Source organism: Aethalodelphis obliquidens, unplaced genomic scaffold (genome assembly GCF_003676395.1).
Source record: "Aethalodelphis obliquidens isolate GAN/ISIS:26980383/991018 unplaced genomic scaffold, ASM367639v1 scaffold35, whole genome shotgun sequence".
In the NCBI taxonomy this organism is placed as follows: Eukaryota; Metazoa; Chordata; class Mammalia; order Artiodactyla; family Delphinidae; genus Aethalodelphis; species Aethalodelphis obliquidens.
This window is the reverse complement of record NW_020837979.1, coordinates 8690543-8715894: the sequence shown is the minus strand read 5'-3', so window position 1 is coordinate 8715894 and position 25352 is coordinate 8690543. Positions and strand designations below refer to the sequence as shown.

The 25352-nt window shown below is 52.0% G+C and overlaps 1 protein-coding gene across 8 annotated transcripts; it reads left to right on the top strand.

Annotated features, from left to right (window-relative positions):
• Window positions 1–1050: 1050 nt before the first annotated feature.
• CNNM3 (cyclin and CBS domain divalent metal cation transport mediator 3) lies at window positions 1051–24383 on the top strand. 8 transcript variants are annotated; one of them, XR_003437656.1, is made up of 9 exons: window positions 1051–2409; window positions 15744–15887; window positions 16881–17030; window positions 17331–17500; window positions 17704–17800; window positions 18157–18290; window positions 18610–18780; window positions 21561–21660; window positions 22155–22259. XR_003437656.1 is itself a non-coding variant. In XM_027128921.1 (8 exons), the coding sequence occupies exons 1-8, from the start codon at window positions 1065–1067 to the stop codon at window positions 22512–22514; spliced, it is 2571 nt and encodes an 856-aa protein (XP_026984722.1). In that variant the 5' UTR covers window positions 1051–1064; the 3' UTR covers window positions 22515–24383. The 8 variants fall into 8 exon arrangements, 6 of the variants coding, with proteins under 6 accessions (XP_026984722.1, XP_026984725.1, XP_026984727.1 ...); XR_003437655.1 differs by having other exon boundaries at window positions 18642–18780; window positions 22155–22257; XM_027128921.1 differs by lacking the exon at window positions 21561–21660 and having other exon boundaries at window positions 22155–24383.
• The last annotated feature ends 969 nt before the right edge of the window (window positions 24384–25352 follow it).

Below are 25352 nucleotides of genomic sequence, written 5' to 3'. Positions count from 1 at the left end.
AAAATACATAAAAATGTAAAGAAAATACAAAAAAACCCATTTCATCTGGACTCAAAGAGAAGTCGTGTTAGCAGGTTGTCTATTTCCTTCCAACCAGGTGAAGTTCACATACAATAGGTTGAAGAACATTCCACACTGTCAAGGACCACACAGTCTTTGGGAGGATTCTCTTGAATAGTTCTTGTTGGTCTTTAGGAATTATTTTCCCAAGGATGATCTGCTAGAAGTGGAGTGACCAGATACTGTACAGTAATTCCTGACAGAGCTGCCGTCTCCTAATGTGGCTGGGATGGCGAACAGGATATTAGGCCGGTCGCGTTGAAACCCAACATCCGTGTCTGAGTCGTGCTTCACTTTTCTCCGGTAAAATATATTCATAACATGTAGTAGCTGTGAGGATCCAATGAGGTAGTGATTTCGTGCGTGTACGTATTCACCATCGTTCTCCCTGGCAGGAATGCAAGTTCCTTTAAGGCAGGGGCTGTGTGTCACGTCCCAGACCTATAGCAGAATCGGGTGCGATCAAGAAACACTTTCAATAAACCTTGGCTTCCGATGCCCAGTCACCGGTTCTTTCAGCCCTCTTCGCCCTTTAGGTCAGTGGTTCAGGGGGTCCCTTTCTGAGAAAACGGCCCATCTCCGTTGGCTGAATTCTCTGCCTGCAATTTCAGGAGCGCCGCTCCGCTCTGCGACCCGAGTCCCGAGCCAGGGACTTCCCAAAGCACGGGCCCGGCCTCCCGGTGAGCGGCGACTGCCGGTGAGAACCAGACGCCCGCGGAGGGGGGCCAGTTCGCCGCTCCGCGCCCTCCGGACGCCAGCCAGCCCCAGCCCCAGCCCCAGCCCCGGGAGTCGCGGCCGAGCCCCGCGGGGCCGAGAGCCCCACGCCCCCGACCCGCCCCGGGATCGCGCCGCGGCTTGTTTACTCCCCGGCGCAGCCTAGTCCGACCCTGGGGCCCGCCCCCGCCCGCCGCCTATTGGCGGAAGAGGCGCCAGGGCTGGCGACGATTGGCCCGGGGGAGGCGGAGGGGTAGGCTGCGCGGGAGGCCGAGAGGGGGCAGCAGGCGATGGCGGCGGCGGCGGCGGCGGGTCGGCTAGGCTGGTTGCTCGCCGCGCTCTGCCTGGGCAACGCCGCCGGGGAGGCGGCGTCGGGCCCGCGAGTGCTGGGTGTCTGTTTGGAGGAGGACGGAGCGGCGGGCGCGGGGTGGGCGCGCGGAGGGGAGATGCGGGCCGCTCCGGAGGCCACCTTCCGCCTGCGCTTTTTCGGCTCGGGCTTCGCCAACAGCTCCTGGTCCTGGGTGGCCCCTGAGGGGGCGGGTTGCCCCGAGGGCGGGCCGGCCGCGGCGTCCGACAAGGCGGCGGCCCCCACGGGCGAGTGGCGTGCGCTGCTGCGCCTGCGCGCTGAGGCTGTGCGCCCGCACTCGGCGCTGCTGGCGGTGCGCGGGGAGCCGAGCGGCGAGGCGGCCGCCCCCACGGGCGAGTGGCGCGCGCTGCTGCGCCTGCGCGCCGAGGCCGTGCGCCCGCATTCGGCGCTGCTGGCCGTGCGTGTGGAGCCGGGCGGCGGGGCAGCCGAGGAGGCGGCGCCGCCCTGGGCTCTGGGCCTGGGGGCGGCGGGGCTGCTGGCGCTGGCGGCACTGGCGCGGGGCCTGCAGCTGAGCGCGCTGGCGCTGGCGCCAGCCGAGGTGCAGGTGCTGCGCGAGAGCGGCTCGGAGGCGGAGCGTGCGGCGGCGCGGCGCCTGGAGCCCGCGCGGCGCTGGGCCGGCTGCGCCCTGGGCGCGCTGCTGCTGCTGGCTAGCCTGGCGCAGGCGGCGCTGGTGGTGCTGCTGTACCGCGCGGCCGGCCAGCGCGCCGTGCCTGCAGTGCTCGGCAGCGCGGGGCTCGTGTTCCTGGTGGGCGAGGTGGTGCCGGCTGCCGTGAGCGGGCGCTGGACGTTGGCGCTGGCGCCGCGCGCACTGATCCTCAGCCGCCTGGCAGTGCTGCTCACCTTGCCCGTGGCGCTGCCCGTGGGCCAGCTGCTGGAGCTGGCGGCGCGGCCAGGGCGGCTGCGCGAGCGCGTGCTGGAACTGGCGCGCGGCGGCAGCGACCCCTATAGCGATCTCAGCAAGGGCGTGCTGCCCTGCCGGACCGTGGAGGACGTGCTCACGCCCCTCGAGGACTGCTTCATGCTGGACGCCAGCACCGTGCTGGACTTCGGCGTCCTGGCCAGCATCATGCAGAGCGGCCACACGCGCATCCCCGTGTACGAGGACGAGCGTTCCAACATCGTGGACATGCTCTACCTCAAGGACTTGGCCTTCGTGGACCCCGAAGACTGCACGCCGCTCAGCACAATCACCCGCTTCTACAGCCACCCACTCCACTTCGTCTTCAACGACACCAAGCTGGACGCCGTCCTGGAGGAGTTCAAACGAGGTAACGGCCGGGGAATCGCGGAGGGGACTCGCATGTCAGCGCCCCACAGAAGGAGTGGGGGTTTAGGGAAGCTTGTGGGGAAGGGTCCCACCCTCGTGGAGAGCAGGGAAGCCTCTAAGGGCCCTTTTAATGAAGAGGATGGCTTTGCAGCTCCGAATGACCCTTCGAAATATCATTTAAAGGCTGTGGCTCTGAAACTGACAGTGCTATAGACAGCAAAAGTCCCCTTCTCCTGGCAGGCCCCCAGTTTGGGGAGGTATGTCTACTTGGCTCTAACTCTCCAGCTCTTTACCAGGTCATTTCTGTGGCCTTTGGCTTTGTAGCAGGTGGATAGAAACGGAAAGAACATAGAAGAGTATAGTCTTCAGGTACCTGGACGCTGCTGTCTGCACACATATAATATAAAAGTATCTGGTCCTGTGATGTTTCCAGGGCATCATTGTTAAGGTCACTGATGGGCTGCTACCTTCCTGATTGGTAAAAGGAAGGGAAAAGGAATGATTGGTAAATGTTTTTCTACAGGTGTGGAAGAAACTTCCACTGTAATTTCACCAGAAGCAACTTGATGGATACCAATTAGTCTCCCATTACTTTTTTTTTCCCGAGTAAGGTCTCAAGTTCTCTCTTAACTCCATATTTTCACCCTCTCCTTTCACCCTGGTAAAAACTGAGACTCTCGCATTGTGAAGGTTTGGATTCCCCTGCAGTCTCCCTCTCCGTTGTTGGGCTTGGGTGTCCTCCCCAGAGGACACTTGGCCACTAGACAGGCTTTTCACACCTGAACTGCAGGATGGGCTTGGGGACACCTCAGGACTCTGGATGAGCTTCACCCTAAAGACTAATTGCGGCGGAGAACTGAGCAGCTCCCCCTCATCTTCCTGGCAGCTGTGAAGTCTCCAGGCCCCTGTGAGCCCCTTGACTGTCAGGGCAGGGAGGCCAAGCTCTGCAGTAGTGACTGTGTTACTCCTGCATTAGCACTGCTGTATGGAGGCCACTAGTGGGCGCTCTCGTGCACCACCTCCTGCTGAAGGGTGTTGAAGTTAGGCAGTAACTGTTACTACTGTATCTGGGGATCTCGGTGGGAGACTTTGATGGGCAGCCCTGGCTGCTTTGCTAGAGAATCTCTGATAAGCTCCTGGCTGTTTCTTCAGAGAGTAGCCACGCAGCCCTTCACTGGGGAGAGGAGGCTGGGTCGGGGGCCAGGCAGCACCCCCCAGTAGCAAGTACTCTGTCTCTGAGTAGTACTGTAGTCTCTGAGGCAGTGGGGATTCTCGTGTCCTGGTGACCAGCCGTGCAGGCCCTGGAGTCAGCAGGGGAGGGTACCATCCTGCCCCTGCCACCTTCCAGCTTGAGGCCCTGGGGAGGCCGGGCTTGACCACCAGGGCGGTGACTGAGCAGAGCGTGGCACCATCCGAGTGGTTTGCACAGATCACTGACTGGTGTGGAGACCACAGTTGGGGGGGTCCCAGTGGTTGGGGGGGTCCAGTGAGAGGTGGTGGTAGCCTGAACAGGGGTGCACAGCGGGCCTGGAGAGGAGTAACCCAAGAGGGCATTTGAAGGTGGGCTTAGGAGGACTTTGTGGTTAGCCCAGGGACTGGGGGGCAAGAAGAGGAGCTGAGGATGAATGTGCATTTTGGCTTGGTGGTGGCCTTGACCTTCCCTGAGACAGAGCACACGCAGGGAAGAGAGGGCTTGGGGGCGGTGGCGGGTGGCAGGCAGACGAGTTCGTTCTGGACACGGGAATTTGTGGCTCTGCAGTGGCCCGAGAGGCAGGCTCCTAGGATTAGTTGATGTGCAGTGAGATGCAAGTGAAAGCCCCAAGCAGGAGGGAAGGATCTGGACGTCTGTGTTGAAGTGGTCCTAGGAAGCAGCGCTTAAAGAGGGGCACAGCAGGGAAGGGGTGGAGGGCAGAGAGGAGGGGCTGCGGAGGAGAGCCAGACCCGGGAACGCCCTGGAAACTAAGGGAAGGAGAGTGATCAGGAGAGAGGCTGGCATCATGTCCTTTGGATCCAGCAACCAGGATACCCTTGACCTTTGCAGAGCAGTTGTGGGGCCATGGAGTGGGGTGCTGGGGGTTGAAGCACGACAGCCCAAGGAGACAGGCCTTCCGGGAGGTATGGCTGCAGAGCGTAAGCCAGGGGGCAGTGGCTGGGAGAGGCTGGGCGGGCAGGAGGCCTTCTGCTCTTTGGTTTTAAGATGGGGGATCTTAAGATGGGGGAGTCGAGTGGGTTTAGGTCGAAGTGTTGGTAGGAAGTTGCTGGTAGGGAGGGAAGGCCAGTGCAGGCTGCTTCTGTTCTGGGGTGGTGGCCTTGGGGCGGCTCTGGAGAGCCTCCTTCTAGAAGGCGGTGCGGGAGGGGTGCAGTCTGGAGGTTGAATGGGGGGCTCTTCAGTCCCCTCGGCCTCCTGCCTCCTGTGGAGAGTGAGGGCCATTCTCAGGGCAAGATGGCCACGTCTTTCCTGTGATATCCTGGGCTTTCTCTGCTCTCGTGCAGTGCAGTCCTTTGGCAGATCGCTTTACGTTTCCTCACTAAAGTCCTCGTTAGTCTAACACTCTTCATCGTTCCTCTGCTCATGAACAAAGGGTGTATCGCAGCCTCCCTGGTGCGTGCGGTTTTAGGAACCGATCCCCTTCCTGTCTCTCTGCCGAGTGTATGAGACGGTGGTCCCTCTGAATTCCCGACGCTGGAGGCCCTGGCATCTTGGCAGTTACTGCCATTCTGGGCCCTGTTTCTTTCTCTCCTTCAGAGCACAGTTTTGGAACTGTATAGTCTGGGAGAGGCACCTTCCCCGGTGAGGTGCCCCTCAGTCACTGTGCAGACTTGAGGTGACAGCTGATTGTTTTGTGCAGGCATTGCCAGGGGGAGCGCGTACTTTGGAGGTGTAGTAGGTAGCATGTATTTTCTTTAAAGCTATTAACCCCTGCCTTCTTTGTCAACCCCCAGTGACAACCACCAGTGACCTCAAGGACATTCAGCCAAAGGAGGGATTAGGATGGGTGCGCTTTTCGGAGTCTGCTTTAAACCCTGAGTTGTGGTTCATTGCCTTTCAGAAGCCAAAGGATTGCCCCAACTCTGAAGAGTCAGACCTGCTCAGACATCTGTGAGGGATGGTCACATAGTACTTTTCTCACAGGATACGTTCAGACAGTTTTTTTTAAAAAAACGCTAAAGAGGGAAGGCAGAGGAATTCCATCGCCAACTGCATTTTTAGGAATGTCCTAGAAAATAGGCATTATGGAAGGGTCCTCTAGCACCCCTGTCGTTTGTGAGCGTTCTCGAGCCTGCTAACTAAAATCAGAACTCTAGAGCTTTTCAGAGCTTCCTGGTCGACGTCGGCAGGTGTGCCATCTCCCCCTGGCCTGCGGCTCTGTAGAGCTTTCGCGGGGAGAACCGACGGCACCTGTCTGGGGGCCTGTGTCCGTGTTTGCAGTCAGCCACCCAGGGGGCCCCATATCTTCAGGGCGTTTTATCCCATCAGATGAGAAGCTTGAATCCCTCCAGCTTCCCGTTCTCTGTGTGCCCCTCACTCCTTTCTGGTTGCCTCCTGGACCCCTCAGACATCCTGCCTTAAGGTTAGATCCCGTGGCCGCTGTTTGGGGGACCTTGCGAGGGCTCTTCTGTCTTCTGTTCATTATTGAATCATCTCATCACTGAGAACCTTGCGCCCATTTTATAGAAGTTTTGAAAGCAAGGTAGAAATTAGTCATTCCTGTAGGTAACCTGCCAAAGGGACTGGCTTTGTGGAAGAAGGGGGCTGAAGTGGGTCCTCTGCTCCCAGATGGCCATCTAGAACCTGGGCTTTGGCTCCCGAAATCCCAGAAGACCGTTGACCCACATTGTGTGTCGAGCCTCAGCCTTCCTGACGTGGCCTAACGGATTTGTATCCCGTGGCAGAGCTGTTGGGGCCCTCGTAGCAGTGCTGCCTGCCTGCCGGTGTGAGCCATTCCAGCCCAAACACCAAGGGGTGGGAAGCGTCTGGAAATGCCACGTTCCTCATTCAGTGCCTCTGTCTCAGCACGAATGGGCAGACAGTTCCCCAGGGACCCCTAGCCCCTTCCTCCTGGGAAGTGGGGAGGGAACTTAATGTGGGCATTTCCGCCTTTAATTTTTGTTCCAGGATGGTAGAGCCCCTAAAGAGGGCTGCTGGCTTCTCTTCAGTGGGGCCCTGAACTTGGCACCATGCCTATCTCCCAGAGGGGAGGGGGCTCCTAAGATTCAGTCTTTTGTTCTCCTCAGTGAAAGTCACTTGAGTGGGGTGGGGGGGGGGTGTTAGGAGAGTGGACTCAGAGCCAGCTGCCTGGGTTCCAGCTTGGCAGGGTCACTGAACCTCTTTTGGCTTCAGTTTTCTCTGTGAACTGTAAAATGCAAATAATAATATGTGCCGTATAGAGTTGCCAGAGGGTTTGGTAAGTTAATAAATGAATAAAGCATTTGGTGGCTGGCACGCAGTAAGCAAGCTCTAAGTATAGGCATGCCTTGGAGATATTGTGGGTTCAGTTCCAGACCACCACAGTAAAGCAAGTCATACAAGTGTTTTGGTTTCTCAGTGTATATAAAAGTTATGTTTTACGTGTAGGGTAAGATTGTTTATTTGAGATTTTTCTTGTTTCTTGAGGTGAGATTGAATTGCTATGAACGTCCCTCTTAGAACTGCTTTTGCTGTGTCCCATGGGTTTTGGGTGGTCGTGCTTTCGTTGTCATTTGTGTCTGTGTATTTTTTTATTTCTTTGATTTTTTCAGTGATCTCTGGGTTATTTAGTAGCGCACTGTTTAGCCTCCACGTATTTGTGTTTTTACAGTTTTTTTTCCTGTAATTGATTTACAATCTCAGAGCGTTGTGGTCAGAAAAGATGCTTGATACGATTTCAGTTTTCTTAAATTTTCCAAGGCTTGATTTGTGACCCAAGATGTGATCTGTCCTGGAGAATGTTCCATGTGCACTTAAGAAAGTGTGTTCTGCCACTTTTCGGTGGAATGTTCTATAAATGTCAATTAGATCTATCTGGTCTGTTGTGTCATTTAAAGCTTATGTTTCCATATTTATTTTCTGTTTGGACGATCTGTCCATTGGTGTAAGTGGGGTGTTAAAGTCCCCTACTATTATTGTGTTACTGTCGATTTCTCCTTTCATGGTTGTTAGCGTTTGCCTTACGTATTGAGGTGCTCCTATGTTGGGTGCAAAAACATTTATAATTGTTATATCTTCTTCTTGGATTGATCATTATGTAGTGTCCTTATTTGTCTCTTGTAACAGTCTTTATTTTAAAGTCTATTTTATCTGACATGAGTGTTGCTACTCCAGCTTTCTTATGATTTCCATTTCCATGGAATATCTTTCTCCATCCCTTCACTTTCAGTCTGTATGTGTCCCTAGGTCTGAAGTGGGTCTCTTGTAGACAGCATATATATGGGTCTTGTTTTTGTATCCATTCAGCCAGTCTTTGTCTTGTTTGGGGCATTTAATCCATTTACATTCAAGGTTATTATCGATATGTATGTTCCTATTACCATTTTCTTAATTGTTTTGGGTCTGTTTTTGTGGGTCTTTTTCTTCTCTTGTGTTTCCCGCTTAGAGAAGTTCCTTTAGCATTTGTTGTAAAGCTGTTTTGGTGGTGCTGAATTCTCTTAGCTTTTGTTTGTCTGTAAAGCTTTTGATTTCTCCATCAAATCTGAATGAGATCCTTGCTGGGTAGAGTAATCTTGGTTGTAGGTTTTTCTCTTTCATCACTTTAAGTATATCCTGCCACTCCCTTCTGGCCTGCAGAGTTTCCACTGAAAAATCAGCTGATAACCTTATGGGGACTCCTTTGTATGTTATTTTTTGTTTTTCCCTTGCTGCTTTTAATATTTTCTCTTTGAATTTAATTTTTGTTAGCTTGATTAATATGTGTCTTGGGGTGTTTTTCCTAGGGTTTATTCTGTATGGGACTCTCTGTGCTTCCTGGACTTGGGTGACTATTTCCTTTCCCATGTTAGGGAAGTTTTCCACTATAATCTCTTCAAATATTTTCTCAGACCCTTTCTTTTTCTCTTCTTCTTCTGGGACCCCTGTAATTCGAATGTTGGTGTGTTTAGTGTTGTCCCAGAAGTCTCTGAGACTGTCTTCAATTCTTTTCATTCTTTATTCTGCTCCTTGGCATTTATTTCCACCATTCTGTCTTTACTCACTTATTCATTCTTCTGCCTCCGTTATTCTGTTATTGATTCCTTATAGTGTAATTTTCATTTCAGTTATTGTGTTGTTCATCTCTGTTTGTTCTTTAGTTCTTCTAGATCTTTGTTAAACATTTCTTGTATTTTCTCAATCCGTGCTTCCATTCTATTTCCGAGATTCTGGATCATCTTTACTATCCTTACTCTGAATTCTTTTCCAGGTAGATTGCCTGTTTCCTCTTCATTTATTTGGTCTTGTAGGTTTTCCCTTGCTCCTTCATCTGTGACATTTTTTGCCGTCTCTCTTTTTTTAATGACTGGGATTGTGTTCCTGCCTTCCTGGTTGTTTGGCCTGAGGCTTCCAACACTGGAGTTTGGAGGCTGTTGGGTAGAGCTGGGTCTTGGTGCTGAACTCTGTGAGACCTCACTCTGATGAATATTCCCTGGGGTCTGAGATGCTCTGTTAGTCCGATGGTTCGGACTCGGAGCTCCCACCGCCGGAGCTTCCGCCCGACCCTGGGCTTGCGAATCAAGATCCCGCAAGCAGTGTGTGGTGGCAAAAATAAAAAATAAAAAACAATAACAAAGTAAAAAATAAAATTAGACTAGGAAACTAACAGATAACATAGTTAGATATGTTAGAAATAAAAATATAGATGAGTCAACAACGGGAAGGTACATCAGTACCACAATAGTAAAAAGAGGTGGAGGGAAAAGAAAAAAAAAAAGGTGGTGGGGGAAGGCCTTGGCTGTGGAGGGCGGGGCCTAAGCAAGGGCGAGGTTTGGGTGGTGGGCGGGGCCTATGCTCAGGACCCACAGGGCTGGAAAAGGCCCTGGGGGCTGTGGGGGGTGGGGCTTAGGCTCAAGGAACAGAAGGAGCCCAGGCGGCCCCACACCCCTGGTCTCAGAGGGCAGGGGATCTCACCTGGGAGCCCAGCAGGCTTCCTGGGCTCAGGTGGGTGGGGAAAACACCCTTCTCTCCTCTCCTGCTCCTCCTGGAGGGCCCCTCCTGCCTGCCTCTCCTGATCCCCACCTGGCCTCCCTCCTATGCCCACAAGGACCCACGCAGCCTGGAGGGGCCTTGGAAGGCGGGGCATTGGTCTGGGAGCTCAGCAGGCTCCTTGTGCCTGCGTGGGCGGGGCCGTTGCCCTCCGCGCCTCTCCTGCTCCTCCGGCAGGACCCCTCCCGCCTGCTTCTCCTGATCTCCCTGTTCTCCCTCCTGTGCTCCCAGGACCCTCACAGCCTGGATGGGGCTTTGGAGGGCAGAACCAGCTTGGGAGCTCAGCAGGCTCCCCGGCCCAAGTGGGCCATGCGATTGCCCTCCACTGCTCTCCTGCTCTTCCTGGAGAGTCCCTCCCACCTGCCTCTCCTGATCTCCTGGCCTCAGGGGCGCTGATCTTGTCTGGCCTCCACTTCTCCTCCCCCCTTGTTCCTGCTGCGTCCTACCAGTTCACTCTGGGGTTCCTCCCGTCTCCTTGGGGGTCAGAGTCCCCCACAAGCAGACGGCAGGCGCCCTAGTTGTGGGGAGATGCTAACTCGGCGTCTGAAATAGAAACGAAGGAAACAATAGCAAAGATCAATAAAACTAAAAGCTGGTTCTTTGAGAAGATAAACAAAATTGATACACCCTTAGTCAGACTCATTAAGAAAAAAAGGGAGAGGACTCAGATCAATAAAATTAGAAGTGAAAAAGGAAAAATCACAACCAACACTGCAGAAATACAAAGGATTATAAGAGACTATTACAAACAACTATATGCCAATAAAATGGACAGCCACGAAGAAATGGACAGATTCTTGGAAAGGTACAATTTTCCAAGACTGAACCAGGAAGAATTAGAAAATATAAACAGACCAATCACAAGTAATGAAATTGAAACTGTAATTAAAAATCTTCCAGCAAACAAAAGTCCAGGACCAAATGGCTTCACAGGTGAATTCTATCAAACATCTAGGGAAGAGTTAACACCCATCCTTCTCAAACTCTTCCAAAAAATTGCAGAGGGAGAAACACGCCCAAATTCATTCTACGAAGCCACCATCACCCTGATATCAAAACCAGAAAAAGATATTATAAGGCTTCCCTGGTGGCGCAGTGGTTGAGAGTTCGCCTGCTGATGCAGGGGACACGGGTTCGTGCCCCGGTCCGGGAAGATCCCACATGCCGCAGAGCGGCTAGGCCCGTGAGCCATGGCCGCTGAGCCTGCGCGTCCGGAGCCTGTGCTCCGCAACGGGAGAGGCCACAACAGTGAGAGGCCCGCGTACCGCAAAAATAAATAAATAAATAAGCAAGTAAGCAAGCAAGCAAGCAGGTTTGATTCCTGGTTGGGGAACTAAGACCCCACATGCTGTGCAGCGTGGTCCCGCAGAAAATCAAACTAAAAAACCTCTATGGCTAAAAAATGTTAACCACCATCTGAGCCTCCAGCGAGTTATAAACTTTTCGATGGTGGAGAGTCTCACCTCTGTGTTGGTGGTTGCTGGCTCATCAGGGTGGTGGCTGCTGATTGGGGTCGCCGTGGCAGTTTCTTAAGGTGACAGTGAAGCTTGCTCTATCAGTTGGCTCTTCCGTGCACCAACGATGTCTCTGAAGCACCCAGTGCTGTTTGATAGCATTTTATCCACAGTAGAACTTCTTCCAAAATTGGAGTCAGTCCTGTCAAACCCTGCCAACCCCAACCCCTTATCAGTTAAGTTCATATGATGTTCTAAATCCTTTGTTGCCATTTCAACGGTCTTTGCAACATCTTTACCAAGAGTAGTTCCCATCTCAAGAAACCACTTTCTTTGCTCATCCATGAGAAGCACCTCCTCGTCCATTAAAGTTTTATCCTGAGATGGCAGCAATTCAGTCACACCTTCAGGCTCCACTTCTCATTCTAGTTCCCTTGCTCGTCCTACCACATCTGCAGTTACTGTCCTTCATGAAGTCTTGAACCCCTCAAAGTCATCCATGAGGGTTGGAATCAACTTCTTCCAAACTCCTATCAGTGTTGATATTTTGATCTCTTTTCATAAATCATGAATGTTCTTAATGGCATCTAGAATGGTGAATCCTTTCCAGAAGGTTTTCAATTGAGTTTGCCCACATCCATCAGGGGAATCTCTGTCTATGGCAGGTGTAGCCTTAATGTAATGTAGTTCTTAATAAGACTTGAAAGTTGAAATTACTCCTTGATCCATGGGCTGCAGTATGATGTTTTGTTAGCAGTCATGAAAAATAACATGTCTCCTTATACAGCTCCATCAGAGCTCTTGGGTGACCAGGTGCATTGCTGATGAGCAGTACTACTTTAAAAGGAATCTTTTTTCTGAGCATTGGCTCTCAACAGTGGGCTTAAAATATTCAGTAAACCAATGTGTTGTCATCCTTTATTGTTCAATTTATAGAGCACAGGCAGAGTAGATTTAGTGTAATTCTCAAGGGCCCTAGGATTTTTGGAATGGTAAGTGAGCATTGGCTTCAACTTAAAATCACCTGCTAACTGCATTAGCCCTTAACAAGAGGGTCAGCGTGTCCTTTGAAGCTTTAAAACCAGGCCTTGACTTTTCCTCTCTGGCTGTCAAAGTCCTAGATGGCATCTTCTTCTAATATAAGGTGGTTTTGTCCACGTCGAACATCTGTTGTGTCATGTAACTACCTTCGTTAATGATCTGAACTAGATCTTCTGGGTAACTTGCTGCAGCTTCTACAGCAGCACTTGTTGCTTCACCTTACTCTCATGTTATGGAGACGGCTTTCCTTAAACCTCATGAACCGATCTCTGGTAGCTTCTTTTCATCTGCAGCTCCCTCACCTCTCTTAGCCTTGATAGCATTGAGAGGTGGTGCCTTGCACTGGGTTAGGTTTTTGGGTAAGGGAATGTTGTAGCTGGTTTGATCTTCTATCCAGACCACTCAGACTTTCTCCATATCAGCAAGAAGGCTGTTTGGCTTTCTTACCATTCACATGTTCACTGGAGTAGCACATTTATTTGTTTGTATATTTTTATTTTTTGGAGCAGCTCTTATTTATTTAAAATTTTTTAAAAATTATTTATTATTTATTTTTGGCTGCATTGGGTCTTTGTTGCTGCGCACGGGCTTTCTCTAGTTGTGGTGAGTGGCGGCTACTTTTTGCGGTGCGCAGGCTTCTCACTGCAGTGGCTTCTCTTGTTGCGGAGCATGGGCTCTAGGTGTGCGGGCTTCAGTAATTGTGGCACGTGGGCTCAGTAGTTGTGGCGCACGGGCTTAGTTGCTCCACAGCATGTGGGATCTTCCTGGACCAGGGCTCAAACCCGTGTCCCCTGTATTGGCAGGCAGATTCTTAACCACTGCGCCACTAGGGAAGCCCTGGAGTAGCTCTTTTAATTTCCTTCCAGAACTGTCCCTTTGCATTCACGACTTGGCCGTTTGGTGCACGAGGCCTAATTTTCAGCCTGTCTCAGCTTTCGACCTGCCTTCCTTGCTAAGCTTAATCATTTCTAGCTTTTGTTTTAAAATGAGAGGCCTGTGATTCTTCCTTTCACTTGAACACTTAGAGCCTATTGTAGGGTTATTAATTGGCCTAAATTTCAGTATTGTGTCTCAGGGAACAGGGAGAGAGGAGAGGAGAGGGAGAGAGACAGGGAATGACCGGTTGGTGGAGCAGTCAGAACACACACAGTATCTATCAAGTTCCCCGTCTTATGTGGGTGCAGTTGGTGGCACTCCCCCAAAACAATTACAATAGTAACATCACAGATCGCCTTAACAGATATAATAATAATGGAGTTTGAAAATCTGGAAGAATTACCGAAATGTGACACACAGAGTGAGCAGATGCTGTCTGAAAAATGGTGCCGATAGACTTGCTCGACGAAGGGTTGCCACACACCTTCAGTTTGTTGGAAAAAAAAAAAAAGCAGTATCTGCGAAGCACATTGAAACGACGTAGGCCTGTACTGCATTTCTTCAGTTCTCAGTTGCACCTTTTTTTTGTATTTTAACATCTCTGTAACCAGGATATCTCATGATTGATGACATCTTGGATTTGATGACTTACAGTGAATGTGATCTTTTCATCCTTTTACAGCCTCGTTCCTTTCTTGATCATCTGGTTAGTGGTCTAATAATAATAGCTTTTGCTTGACTCTTGACGTTTTCATTCCCTCCAACTTTGGAGCAGAGGTCTTCCTACACCTGATTACTGGGGGCGGGGCAGGGGGCACGGATGCTGAAAGAATGAGGCAGAGGCATGCCAGCTGCTTCCAAAGCATGTGCTTCTAAATCCAATCACTACATTGTCATTGAACCCAAGGTATGTAAAGTAGGATTCACACAAAGAGGTGAGCTTGACTTTTTGCTTTACCAAAGGATTCTTGAAGCAAGCACCCCTTTACATGCAGGTCCAGGCCGGCTTTTACCCTATGCTTTATTCACTAGTAATAAAAAGGGGCAGCAACCTAAATGTCCATCGACAGATGAATGGATAAATAAGATGTGGTATATATGCAAGTGAATACTACTCAGCCATGAAAAAGAATAAAGTGATGTCATTTGCAGCAACATGGATGAACCTAGAGAATATTATACTTAATGAAGTAAGTCAGACAGAAAGACAGATATTATATATCACTTTTATGTGGAATCTAAAAAATAATACAAATTATACAAAACAGAAACAGACATAGAAAACAAACTTATGGTTACCAAGGGAGGGGGGGAGGGATAAATTAGGAGTGTGGGATTAACATATACAAACTACTATACATAAAATAGATAAGCAACAAGGATTTACTGTATAGCACAGGGAACTATATTCAAAATCTTGTAATAACTATAATGGAAAATAATCTGAAAAAATACAACTGAAACACTTTGCTGTACACAGTGTGAACTAACAATATTGTAAATCAGCTGTACTTCAGTGAAAAAAATACTGTTGGGTGGGGGCATACTTGGGATGAGTTTGCTCTTAGTGCCATATCCTAGACCTGCACAGTCCAGTCCAGTCGCCACTACCCACAAGTGACTGCTGAGTTCTTGAACGGTAACCAGTCTGAATTGAGATGTGCAGTGAGTGCCAAACACACACCAGATATCAAAGACTTAGTACCCAAAAAAGGAAAAATATCTATTCATATGTTTATATTGACTGCATGTTGAAATGATATTTTGATTATATTGAGTTGATCATAAAATACTATTAATTTCATTTCTGTCTCTTTAATTTTTTTAATGTAGCTACTCAGAAGTTTTAAATTACCTGTATGGCTTGCATTCTGTTTCTTTTTGTTTTTGTTTTTTTAAATGGTTTTTTTGACGTGAACCATTTTTAAAGTCTTTATTGAATTTGTTACAATATTGCTTATGTTTTATGTTTTGGTTTTCTGGCCCTGAGGCATGCGGGATCTTAGCTCTCCGACCAGGGATCGAACCCGCACCCCCTGCATTGGAAGGCGAAGTCTTAACTACTGGACCGCCAGGGAAGTCCCACATTCTGTGGCTTTTGGACAAGCATAAAGCTTTATGGAGAAAAAGCACTTACCCGAAACAGAGTATATTCTTGAAGTTTCCCTAACATTCCCCAGCACTCTGAGGCTGGGCTTTTCTCAAGCTTACATTTTCTCGTAAAACAAGCAGTTAGCTCACCTGAGGAGGATGCAGAGGAGGAAGGAGAAGAGTTGCAGCTTCCTGCTCTTCCTCCCACACAGTGTGGGCTCTAACTGGCCGATTATCATCATCTTCATCCCCTGGGTGACTTTCATGCACCTCGGCTTCTGGAAATACAGGGCAGCCTTCAGAATTGGGAACGCTCCCTTTGGAGACTCAGGCGGGGTGGCCCCTCTCAGCTTCCGCATTCAGACTGTCCCCGGGGAGCCAGCGTCTTTGGTGTCGGCGCCCTGTGTCCACGGTCCGGATGCGGCTGTTTACGGTGTCTGTTCTGGTCGGGATGCATCCTTGTCTAAACCACGTTTACGGCGTGGAGTCACACAGACCCGGGGTGACTCCAGCTCCGCCGCTGCCTGGGGGGACTTGGGCAGGTGGACATGGGGTCCAAGACTTACTCCTCATGGGCACCTAGGAGGAGTCTCTCCTGGTGCCTGGCCTGTTGTGGGAACATAGACATCAGCCTCTGTCCTTGTGGTGGGCCAGTCACATGGGACTAAGGAAAACAGGAGGCCCCCTAGCAAGCTGTAACGCAGGTGTCCCTCCCCGCAGGGAAGTCCCACCTGGCCATCGTGCAGAAGGTGAACAACGAGGGCGAAGGTGACCCCTTCTACGAGGTGCTGGGCCTGGTCACCCTGGAGGACGTCATCGAGGAGATCATCAAGTCCGAGATCCTGGACGAGTCCGAAGACTACCGTGAGTCGTGGCCCCGGCGCTTTTCTGGCTCAGCCGGTCTTTCGAGCTTACAGAGACGTGTGTATCAGAGGATGGCAGGTCTCCGTGTTGTCAGAAGCGGGGCTGGATCTCGGGTCAGAGCCGTCATGTACCCAGGCCCCATCTCCTTACCCCTGCGTAGGCCGGGATTGCCCCTTGCAGGAGGGAGGGCTCACACGTGTGCCTGGACGCAGAGCCACGGGGGTGTGTCCCATGGGTGGCTTTGCAGTCCCAGGGCTTGCCCGGAGCTCTGCCTTTAACGGGCTTTTTCCCAGTCTTTATCTTCCTTGGTCCGTTTGCGTTCTCTTGTTCTGTTGTATAGAAGTGTCTTCTCAGAGAAGCCCATTCTTTACTGCTGAGAGGTTCTTCCCCAAACAGATGATCGTGGGGCCTGTGATTGTGTTTTAGAAGTGCCTGACTCTTGGGATGGCAGCTGCGGTCTGCAGGGCAGACACAGAGCCCATGCTTGACGGCGGGCCTCACGTGGGCCCCCTGGGACACTGAGCTGCCCGCCCTGTGAGCTTGGAAGTGAATCTCTGCCCACGTGTCTGTCCCCCGAATGCAGCATTTTGGTTTGGCATCTCAGAGTGCCGTAGGCACGGGGTCTGCAGGTTAGCGGCTGTTTGGCACCAGTAATCCTCGAACATGTGCTTTCTAGCGAGGGGCCTGTTGTTTTACATAAGCTGTCTGCCATCATACCGGCATTATCTTCTCCCAGCTCCGAGGAGGGAGCAGGCCTCTCTGCTACTTCTCGGGACATCGCTGGAATGCAAGCTGCCGCCCCTCTGACCAGGCACCAGATCACTGCCTGGGTGGAGTGGCCGCCAGGTGCTGTCAAGACAGCAGTGCCCTGATGCTGTCCCCCCACAGGAGCCCCGAGGCCTTGGGGGGAGGGAGAGGCAACGTGCCCCTTGGTCCAGTCATGTTGATGGAGGGCTGCTGGAGCCTAAGCAGGCCCTCTTCTCCCCGCCCCAGGAGACACCGTGGTGAAGAAGAAGCCTGTGTCTCTGAGCGCCCCTCTCCGGCAGAAAGAGGAATTCTCCCTGTTCAAGGTGTCTGACGATGACTATAAAGTGAAAATCTCGCCTCAGCTGCTCTTGGCCACCCAGCGCTTCCTTTCCCGAGGTGAGGGTGAGGGTGAGGGTGGGCCTCGTCCCTGCTCACCGGCCAGTGGAGCAGGAGACCCGCCCCCCATTCCCAGTAAGCAGGAGGGTGTCCAGGAGAACTCTGGCGACTCTCTCTGCTGCCCTGTCATTAGCTCGGGTCACTTGAAGGCTGCTCCTCTGTGGGTGGCGGAGAGCCGCGGCCGGGTGGGTGTTGTGGGAGGCTGGGGGAGCCGAGGCATGCAGCGGGAGGCGGGCGGGTACACGGGCTGCGCTGGGCCCGGTGGACACTGTCCCCGCACCTGTTTCCCCTGTGGGGCAGAGGTGGATGTATTCAGCCCGCTGCGAATCTCCGAGAAGGTCCTGCTGCACCTGCTGAAGCATCCCAGCGTCAACCAGGAAGTGAGGTTTGACGAGAGCGACCGCCTGGCCGCCCACCACTACCTGTACCAGCGCAGCCAGCCGGTGGACTATTTCATCCTCATCCTGCAGGTACCTGCGAGCCCGGCCTGGAGCCCGCCGCTTGCTTAGGAAGTGGGGAGGGTCTGAGAAGAGGAAGGAAGATCCAGATGCACCCGCCCTGGATAAGTGGGGTCGGTGCTCTCTCCTTGTGCTCTTTGCTGGCAGGGAGGATAACCTGTCCACCTCTTTCTTTCCCTGTCCCTCTCTCCTCCCCCTCTTCCCCGACCTCCCAGGGCAGGGTTGAGGTGGAGATCGGGAAAGAGGGCTTGAAGTTCGAGAATGGGGCCTTCACCTACTATGGAGTGTCCGCCCTGACGGCGCCGTCCTCGGGTAAGCTGCAGCCGTCCCAGAGCTGGAGGCAGGGGTCGGCGGCTATGGGCGTTGCCGAGGCTCTCCAGTGCCCCGCGTCCGGCCTGTCCTTCCTGCAGATCCCGTGCCTCCTGCAAGGCAGTCTGCCTTGGGGCGTGCTGGCCCTTCTCGTCTGCGGGCTGCATGGGGGTGGGCAGCATTTCTTCGGGGCTCATCTTTGTTGCTCTCCCCACCCCTGCACAGCTTTTCCCAGAAGGGGCATGTTTGCCATCCTTTTCAGAGCCCCTGGCTGTACTCCCTCACCAGGGTGATTTGTGGGGTGGATCTCAGAGGCTGGGTGGGGCTGGCCTGCTCCGTCACCCACTGTCCTCTCATAGTTCACCAGTCCCCGGTGTCCTCGCTCCAGTCCATCCGCCACGACCCGCTGCCCGAGCCCGCCGAAGGCACCCGCTTGTCTGCATACTGTCCTGACTACACCGTGAGGGCCCTCTCTGACCTGCAGCTCATCAAGGTGACCGTCTGGGCTGCTCACTGGTGCTGGCTTTTAACCAGCTTTGCGTCCCCGAGGGCTAGACCAGCTGGTCACACATTTGAATGGATTAAGAATAAATTCTGATTGAGTCTATCTGAGACTTCCCAGAGCAAGACCTTGTACTTGCTGTGAAGGGTGGATGGCCTGGCCCCTCTGTCTGCTGGTGGCCTAAGCACCCAGCTTCCTTGGAGATGTTAACAACGCTTCCGCCCCGCACCCCCCCACCCCCCACCCCTGGTTTGGGAGCTTGAGGGCAGGAGGGAGGGGTGTGGCCCCTCACCTCCCCTTCTCCGTCCAGCTGCACGAGTTGCAACGCTTCCTGTGCCCCAGGTCACGCGGCTGCAGTACCTCAATGCACTCCTGGCCACCCGAGCCCAGGCCGTGCCGCAGTCCCCTGAGAACGCGGACCTCCAGGCCGTCCCAGGCAGCCAGACCCGGCTCCTTGGTGACAAGACAGCCGCAGCCACAGGTGAGCCCCGTGCGGCTGCATCCTGCGGCGTTGACCCCAGGGCGAGCGTGCCCTTTGCCGTCCTGGCTGCACACACAGACCTGCTCTCTCTGCCCTCGCCCTGCCCTACATTTGTTCTTTTTCCCTTTTGTCTCCCCGTTCTTTTCTCTCTCCCTTCTTGTGTTTTTTTTTTTTTTTAGAAGATGTTGGGGGTAGGAGTTTATTAATTTACCTATTTATTTTTGCTGTGTTGGGTCTTCGTTTCTGTGCGAGGGCTTTCTCTAGTTGTGGCAAGTGGGGGCCACTCTTCATCGCGGTGCGCGGGCCTCTCACTATCGCGGCCTCTCTTGTTGCGGAGCACAGGCTCCAGACGCGCAGGCTCAGTAGTTGTGGCTCACGGGCCTAGTTGCTCCGCGGCATGTGGGATCCTCCCAGACCAGGGCTCGAACCCGTGTCCCCCGCATTAGCAGGCAGATTCTCAACCACTGCGCCACCAGGGAAGCCCCCTTCTTGTGTTTTTAATAACTCGTCACCGCTGAGCTATACGTCAGCTGACATTCTGAGTAGGAGCACGTAAGTCAGCATTTTCTCTCCAGGGCCTGTAGGGTGGGTTGATTTAATTAGAGAATACAGTTGACCCTTGAACAACAGCAGGTTAGGGGCGCCAACCCTCTGCGCAGTCAAAAATCTGTGTATAACGTGGTCGGTCCTCTGTGTTTGTGGTTCTACGTCCGCAGATTCAACCAGCTACAGCCTGTGTGGTGCTGGAGTATTTACTATTGAAAAGTAATCCGCGTATAAGTGGACTCACGCAGTTCAAACCTGAGTTGTTCAAGGGTTAACCGTAGTTGCTAAGTGGGAGTATGGTCACGTTAAGGCGCTGTATTGAGTCATTTGGGGTTAGGGTTAGGTCACCTAGAAAGTGAAGATTTGGGTCACCAGTGGGCCTGGCTCTGAAGGTAGGTGGCTGGTGGACACCATCCCCAAAACCCAGAAGAGCACCTCCTGTGGCATTTGGTCCCATCCAGGCACTCCACTGGGAGCAGGAAGAAACAGACTTTGCAGAGTGGGATGGGAAACCCCACCCTTAGAGTGTAAGGAGGGAAAATAAAAAAGGAGCCTGTGAAGGGTGGGCTTTGGGTGGGAGTGGTAAAACACATCAGGGAACTTTCTTGTCCTTGTTATTCAAGAAGGTACTTTTATGCTGACCGAGCTCCTAGGTTGGGGTCTGAGGTCCTCCGGGGCTTGGCGGGGCTTGGGAGAGGCCGTGGAAGGAACTGCAGGGGCCTGACTGCCTGTGCTCCATCCCCCTTACCCTGCAATGGGGACGCCGAGCTCTTAACTGAACACTTCCCATGCCAAGCACTGTGCTAAGGGCTCTCCTCGTCCTGACTCATCTAAACAAACTTCCCTGAAGTTTTGAGAGGTGGTGGTTGTCACGCCCATTTTACAGGTGAAGAGTCGGAGGCCGGGAGAGACGGGCACTCTGGCTTCAATGCACCTTGGTTACCGGACCCACGTTTGAGAAGGGAAACGTGTTTTTATAATGGAAAGGTGCTTCCTGAGCTGCGTCGGTGGCTCCACTCCTGCGAGCCCCATCTGTGGTGCTGGTGAAGGACCCTGGGGGGTTGAGTTGGGTCCTGGATCCGGGCCTGGTCGCGGTCCTTTTGGAATGAACGGACCCTTCGTTCGCCTCTTAGGGCGGAGCCCGCGCCTCTGTTTACCTACTGTGACGGTCTTTTATTTTGTGAGGCACCCCTCACACAGAGGTTCGCACCATCAGGTTAGACTCGGGTCTCGAAGGCCAGGACGTTTTTGTGTTTCGAAGTGTGAGCCTTTTGGCTTGGGTTTCCTCCATCTGCTACTCTGACTGCACAGGTTGTGTATAAGGTACAAACTTAAGTCTAAGAATCCTGGTTTTTCCTTTCGTTTCATCTTTTATCACATACCCAGAGGTTTTTTAATCCTTTTGTGGCTTCGTGGCTCGTGAGGCAGTCCTCTGAGATCATCGTTTTTAGTGGCTCATGGGTCATTTCCTCTTTGTAATGGATTACCAAGCAGCCCCTGTTCTGTAGTCGTGTTGTTGGTGATTTGCCCCCAAGTGTGCGGCCTGACATTGGCCCTGGGCGGCCCTCAGGGTCTTGCACTTTATCTCTGTTAACCTGTTGCTTCGCTGCCCGGGGAGCTCAGTGTTGCTACACGTGTTGGACGCGTCCCCGGGGCGCTGCTGAAACGGTGCAGGTCAGAGCCATCCTCTGGGTGACTGGCTCTAGCTTCCTCAGCAGAGAAGTGTCTGAAATGCTTGGAAAGCACGATGATTCTGAGCTGCCTTCAGCCGGGTCGGCAAATGGCGTGAGGGCCAAATCTGCCTGTTCTCGGAACGTTTTACGGGAGGTGCCCATCTGCTGAGGGATTGTACTCGGCTGCAGGTGGAGTTGCCTCGTTGCCCCCGAGGCCTGCAAAGCCTAAGAAGACTGGCCCTTTACAGAAACACCTTCCGGAACCCTGGTCCGCTGCTTCACATTCGGAAAACCCCCTCCACATCGATCAGTCCCAGAGCGGGATTCCCAGGGAGAGTCCGAGCTTGACACCGGGCCTCCTGGGCCGCTCTCGCCCCCGCGGCCCTGACTCTGCGGTGCTGCCCGTGCTGCCCAAGCTGCCCGAGCGGAGCGGTTCTGCCGGATCAGCTCCATAGCTGGTCTTCTCTCTCTCTCCCTCCCTCTCCGTCTCCCCTCCCCCTCCCTCCCCTCCCTCTCTCCCTCCCCTCCCCCTTCCTCTCCCTTTCCCTCTCCTCTCTCTAGCTTTCCCAGTAGGCCTTTCCCTCTTTGGCACATTTGGAAACTGCAGTTGATAATTGACTGTGGACTAGTGAGCATTTTTTGTTTTAAGACAACACGCAAGGTAAATGTCTTGCCTTTTACTTTACCTTCTCTTTGCTTTCCTTTGCCAGCCTGTTAGCTGCTGGGGGCCATGCAGACCTCTCCCCCCAGGTGGGGGGCACTGTTTCCTGTCCCTTGTTGCTACTTCTCATTTTTCTGGAGGGCAGAGGGACCATGAAATGCCTGCTCAGCCTTGGAAACAAAAGCTCCCTCCCAGCGCCTGCTGTGTTGTCTGGGCAGCCGCCTCCTGCCTGGCCTTATGGCCTCGGCCTCCCACTGGCAGAAGCCCTGCCTGTCAGTGATGGCATCCGTCCCGGCAGTGGTTTTCTCTCACGAGGCTGAGCATTTTCCTAGCTAAACGCTCCCAGCTCTGCTTCGATGTCTCCCGAGGAGGCCTGAGGCTCCTCGGCCCCCCGCCCCCCTGCCCCTTCCCGTCCTAAAGAGGACTGAACACCTGGGGTCAGGGGACCCGCTGCCTGTTCGGGCTCCGATGCTGATTTTCCCTCTCCCCTCTAGGGTCCAGCCACAGCAGACCCGGCCTCCCGGCGGAGGAGAGCCCTGGGCGGAACCCGGGAGTTTAACCGCTTGGCAGGCAGCCCCAGGTCTGGGGAACGGACAATCACGTGGGGAACTGGAGCGAGCCAAGGAGCGGCTTCCTGCCAGCCTGTCCGCATCCCCTGCAGGCCACGTTTTAGATGGCCCTCGTGGACGCGGGTCCTGGCTGCCCTCAGAACCAGAGGCTGGTGCCAGGAGCCTCAGCAGGTCCTGCCCCCCTTTAGGAGATGGGGGTCCGCCGGGGCCAGCCCTCCAGGCCTGCTTCCGAACGGAATGAAAGGAACAGTGCCACCTCCAGTCGCTGTGCCAGCCTCCCTGTGACAGTGCAGTGTGTTTATACCTCTTCTGGCCAAGCCACCACGTGAGTGCACGGTTACCGCCTCTCTGTGGCCGTGACCTGTTCTCTCTCTGCTTTTAATCTGCCAGCCTCCTGCTGCTGGCAGCACCAGTGTGGGCTGGGGGTTCACATCCGTGGCCTTGGCCACCGTGACCTTTCAGGCTTCCCTTACGATGCCATGCTTCAGAGCACGTGTCCAGCCTGTCCCATGTGCCAAACCTGGAAGCAAGCCTGTCACACCAGCCCCGCTCCCTCCTGTGCAGGTGGCTTTCTCACGCTGGCCCCGCGGGGCTGAGGAACCTCTTCCTCCTGCCACTCCTCAGCCTGCCTGGCTCAGTCGCCACTAACAGTATTGTCGTTTCCTGTGTTTTAAGAAGAGGTCACACGTGGGAGGAAGGGACTGCTCTGCTGCACCTAAGCCTTTGTCGTGGGGTTCCGGGGAGGGCAGCCCGCGGCCCCCCTGGGGGCGCCGTGTGGCTGTCAGGTGCGTGGAGGGTGGCCAGGGCGGCCAGGGCTGGTTGTGAACCAGGTAGAACCCTCTCCGTCCTTTGGAAAAAAGAACATGACATCGGAGTTTTTCTTAGATCTCTGAAACATTTCAAGCTCTTTGCCATTTTCCTTTTCTAGCTCTGGGGTTTTAGAGAAGCGGGAACGAGAAGGTATTTGTCTCGCCTTCTGGTTCACCTAAAGTCACCTTCCACAGTGCTTCAGCTGCGCAGAAACCAGGGCATCACGGGGACCAAGGTTGGGGAGGGGGCAGGATTTCTGGAACCTTTCCCAAAGGTATTTGGGTCCTTAACCAGGGTCAGTGGGAACGAAGGCCAAAAAACAGTGGCATGCTCACTGAGAGACTTTTCTCAAGGAATTCTCTCCAGGAGCAAACCCAGGTGGGAAGTAGATACTTTAAAATTCTCTCTCTCCAGAACAGTGGTTCTTAACTTTGGCTGCACATTGGAAATCACCTGGCAAATTAAAAATACTGATACCTGGGGCCCATCCCCCAGGGATGCTGATTTAACCAGTCCAGGCATCAGGATTTTATTCTTTAAAATTATTTTGGGTTCACAGATCATATACCCTTCACACCCGCTTCCCTGAATATCTCACATAACCTTGGTGCATTTATCGAAACTAAAAAATTAACATGGGTACAAAACTATTAAGTAAATTACAGACTTGGATTTTTATCAGATTTTCCATCATGTCCCTTTTCTGTTGCAGGATCCAATCCAGGACACCAAGTTGCATTTAGAGCTATTATTGCTTTTTTTTTTTCCTAAGTAACTTGTTACTTTGAAATAATTAACAGATTCATAGGAAGTTGCAAAGATAGAGGTCCCACGTACCCTTCACCCAGTTTTCCTCAATGATTACATCTTACATAGTTACAATGCAGTATCAAGACCAGGAATCTGACACTGGTGCAATGTGGGCATATAGTTCTATAGCATCTTATCACATGTAGATTTGTGTAACCACCACTGCAATCTAGATACAGAACTGTTCCTCCCTAGGATCTCCCTCCAACAGACCCTTTATTAGAGCCCCCCCACCCCCTCTGGCCACTATCCCTAATTCCTGGCAACCACTAATCTGTCCATCATCTCTATAATTTTGTCATTTCAAGAATGTTGTATAAATGGGGTCTTACAGTATGTAACCATTGGGACTGGCTTTTTTCACTCAGCATAATGTTCTGGAATCTCCTCCAGGCTGTTGCACGTGTCAATGGCTCATTCCTTTTTGATGGCTGTGTGGTGTTCCATCATATACTCACTGTCCTGTCTAAGGACATCTGGGTGGTTTCCAGTTTTTGGCTATTCCAAATAAAGCTGCTATGAACATTCATTACAGGTTCTTGTGTAAACATTGGTTTTCTTTTCTCTTAGCTAAATGTCTAGGAGTGCAATTGCCAGGTCGTATGGTTACTGCATATTTAAGTTTTAAAAGAGACTGCCAGACTTTTTCAGAGCGCCTGTACAGCCGTACATTCCCACCAGCAATGTGGGAGTATTTTTCCACATCCGCTCCAGGATTTGGTATTGTCACTATTTTCTATTTCAGCCACTCTGGTAGGTGTGTAGTGCTATCTCATTGTGGGTTTTATTTGCATTTCCATAGTGGCTAATGTATATTTTTTCATGTGCTTGTTTCACCTTGTGAAATGTCTGTTCATGTCTTTTGCCCATTTTCTGATTAGATTGTTGTTTTTACTGCTGAGTTTTGAGAATTCTTTATATATTCTAAATACTAGGCTTTATTGGGTTTTTGGTTTGCAGATATTTTTTCCCTAATCTGTAGCTTATTTTTTCATCCTCTTAACAGGATTCTTTTGCAGAGCGAAAGTTTAAAATTTTGGTGAATTACAACTTACTGATTTTCTTTTATGGACTATGCTTTTGGTGTCATGTCTAAGAATTCTTTAGTCCTTGGTTGTGAAGATTGTCTTTTTTCTAAAATTTTACAGTTTTAATTTGTACGTAAGTTCGTGATCCATTTCATTTCTTTTAAAAAATTTTTTTTGCCTATAGACGTCCAGTTCTTTCAGCACCATTTGTTGTAAAGCGTATCTTTCCTCCGTTCAATAACTTTTGCATCTTTTGGCATATTTGCTGTGTCTATTTCTGGGTTGTCTGTTCTGTTCCTTTGACCGATGCGTCTGTCTCTTCACTGGTACCACACTGTCTTGATTATTATAGCAATTTAATAGGTCCTGAAATCAAGTGGACTGATCTCTCCCACTTTGTTCTTTTCCAGAGTTGTTTTAGTTTTAAATTTTAGAATAATCTTGTCTACATATACAAAGAAAAATCTTGTTGGGA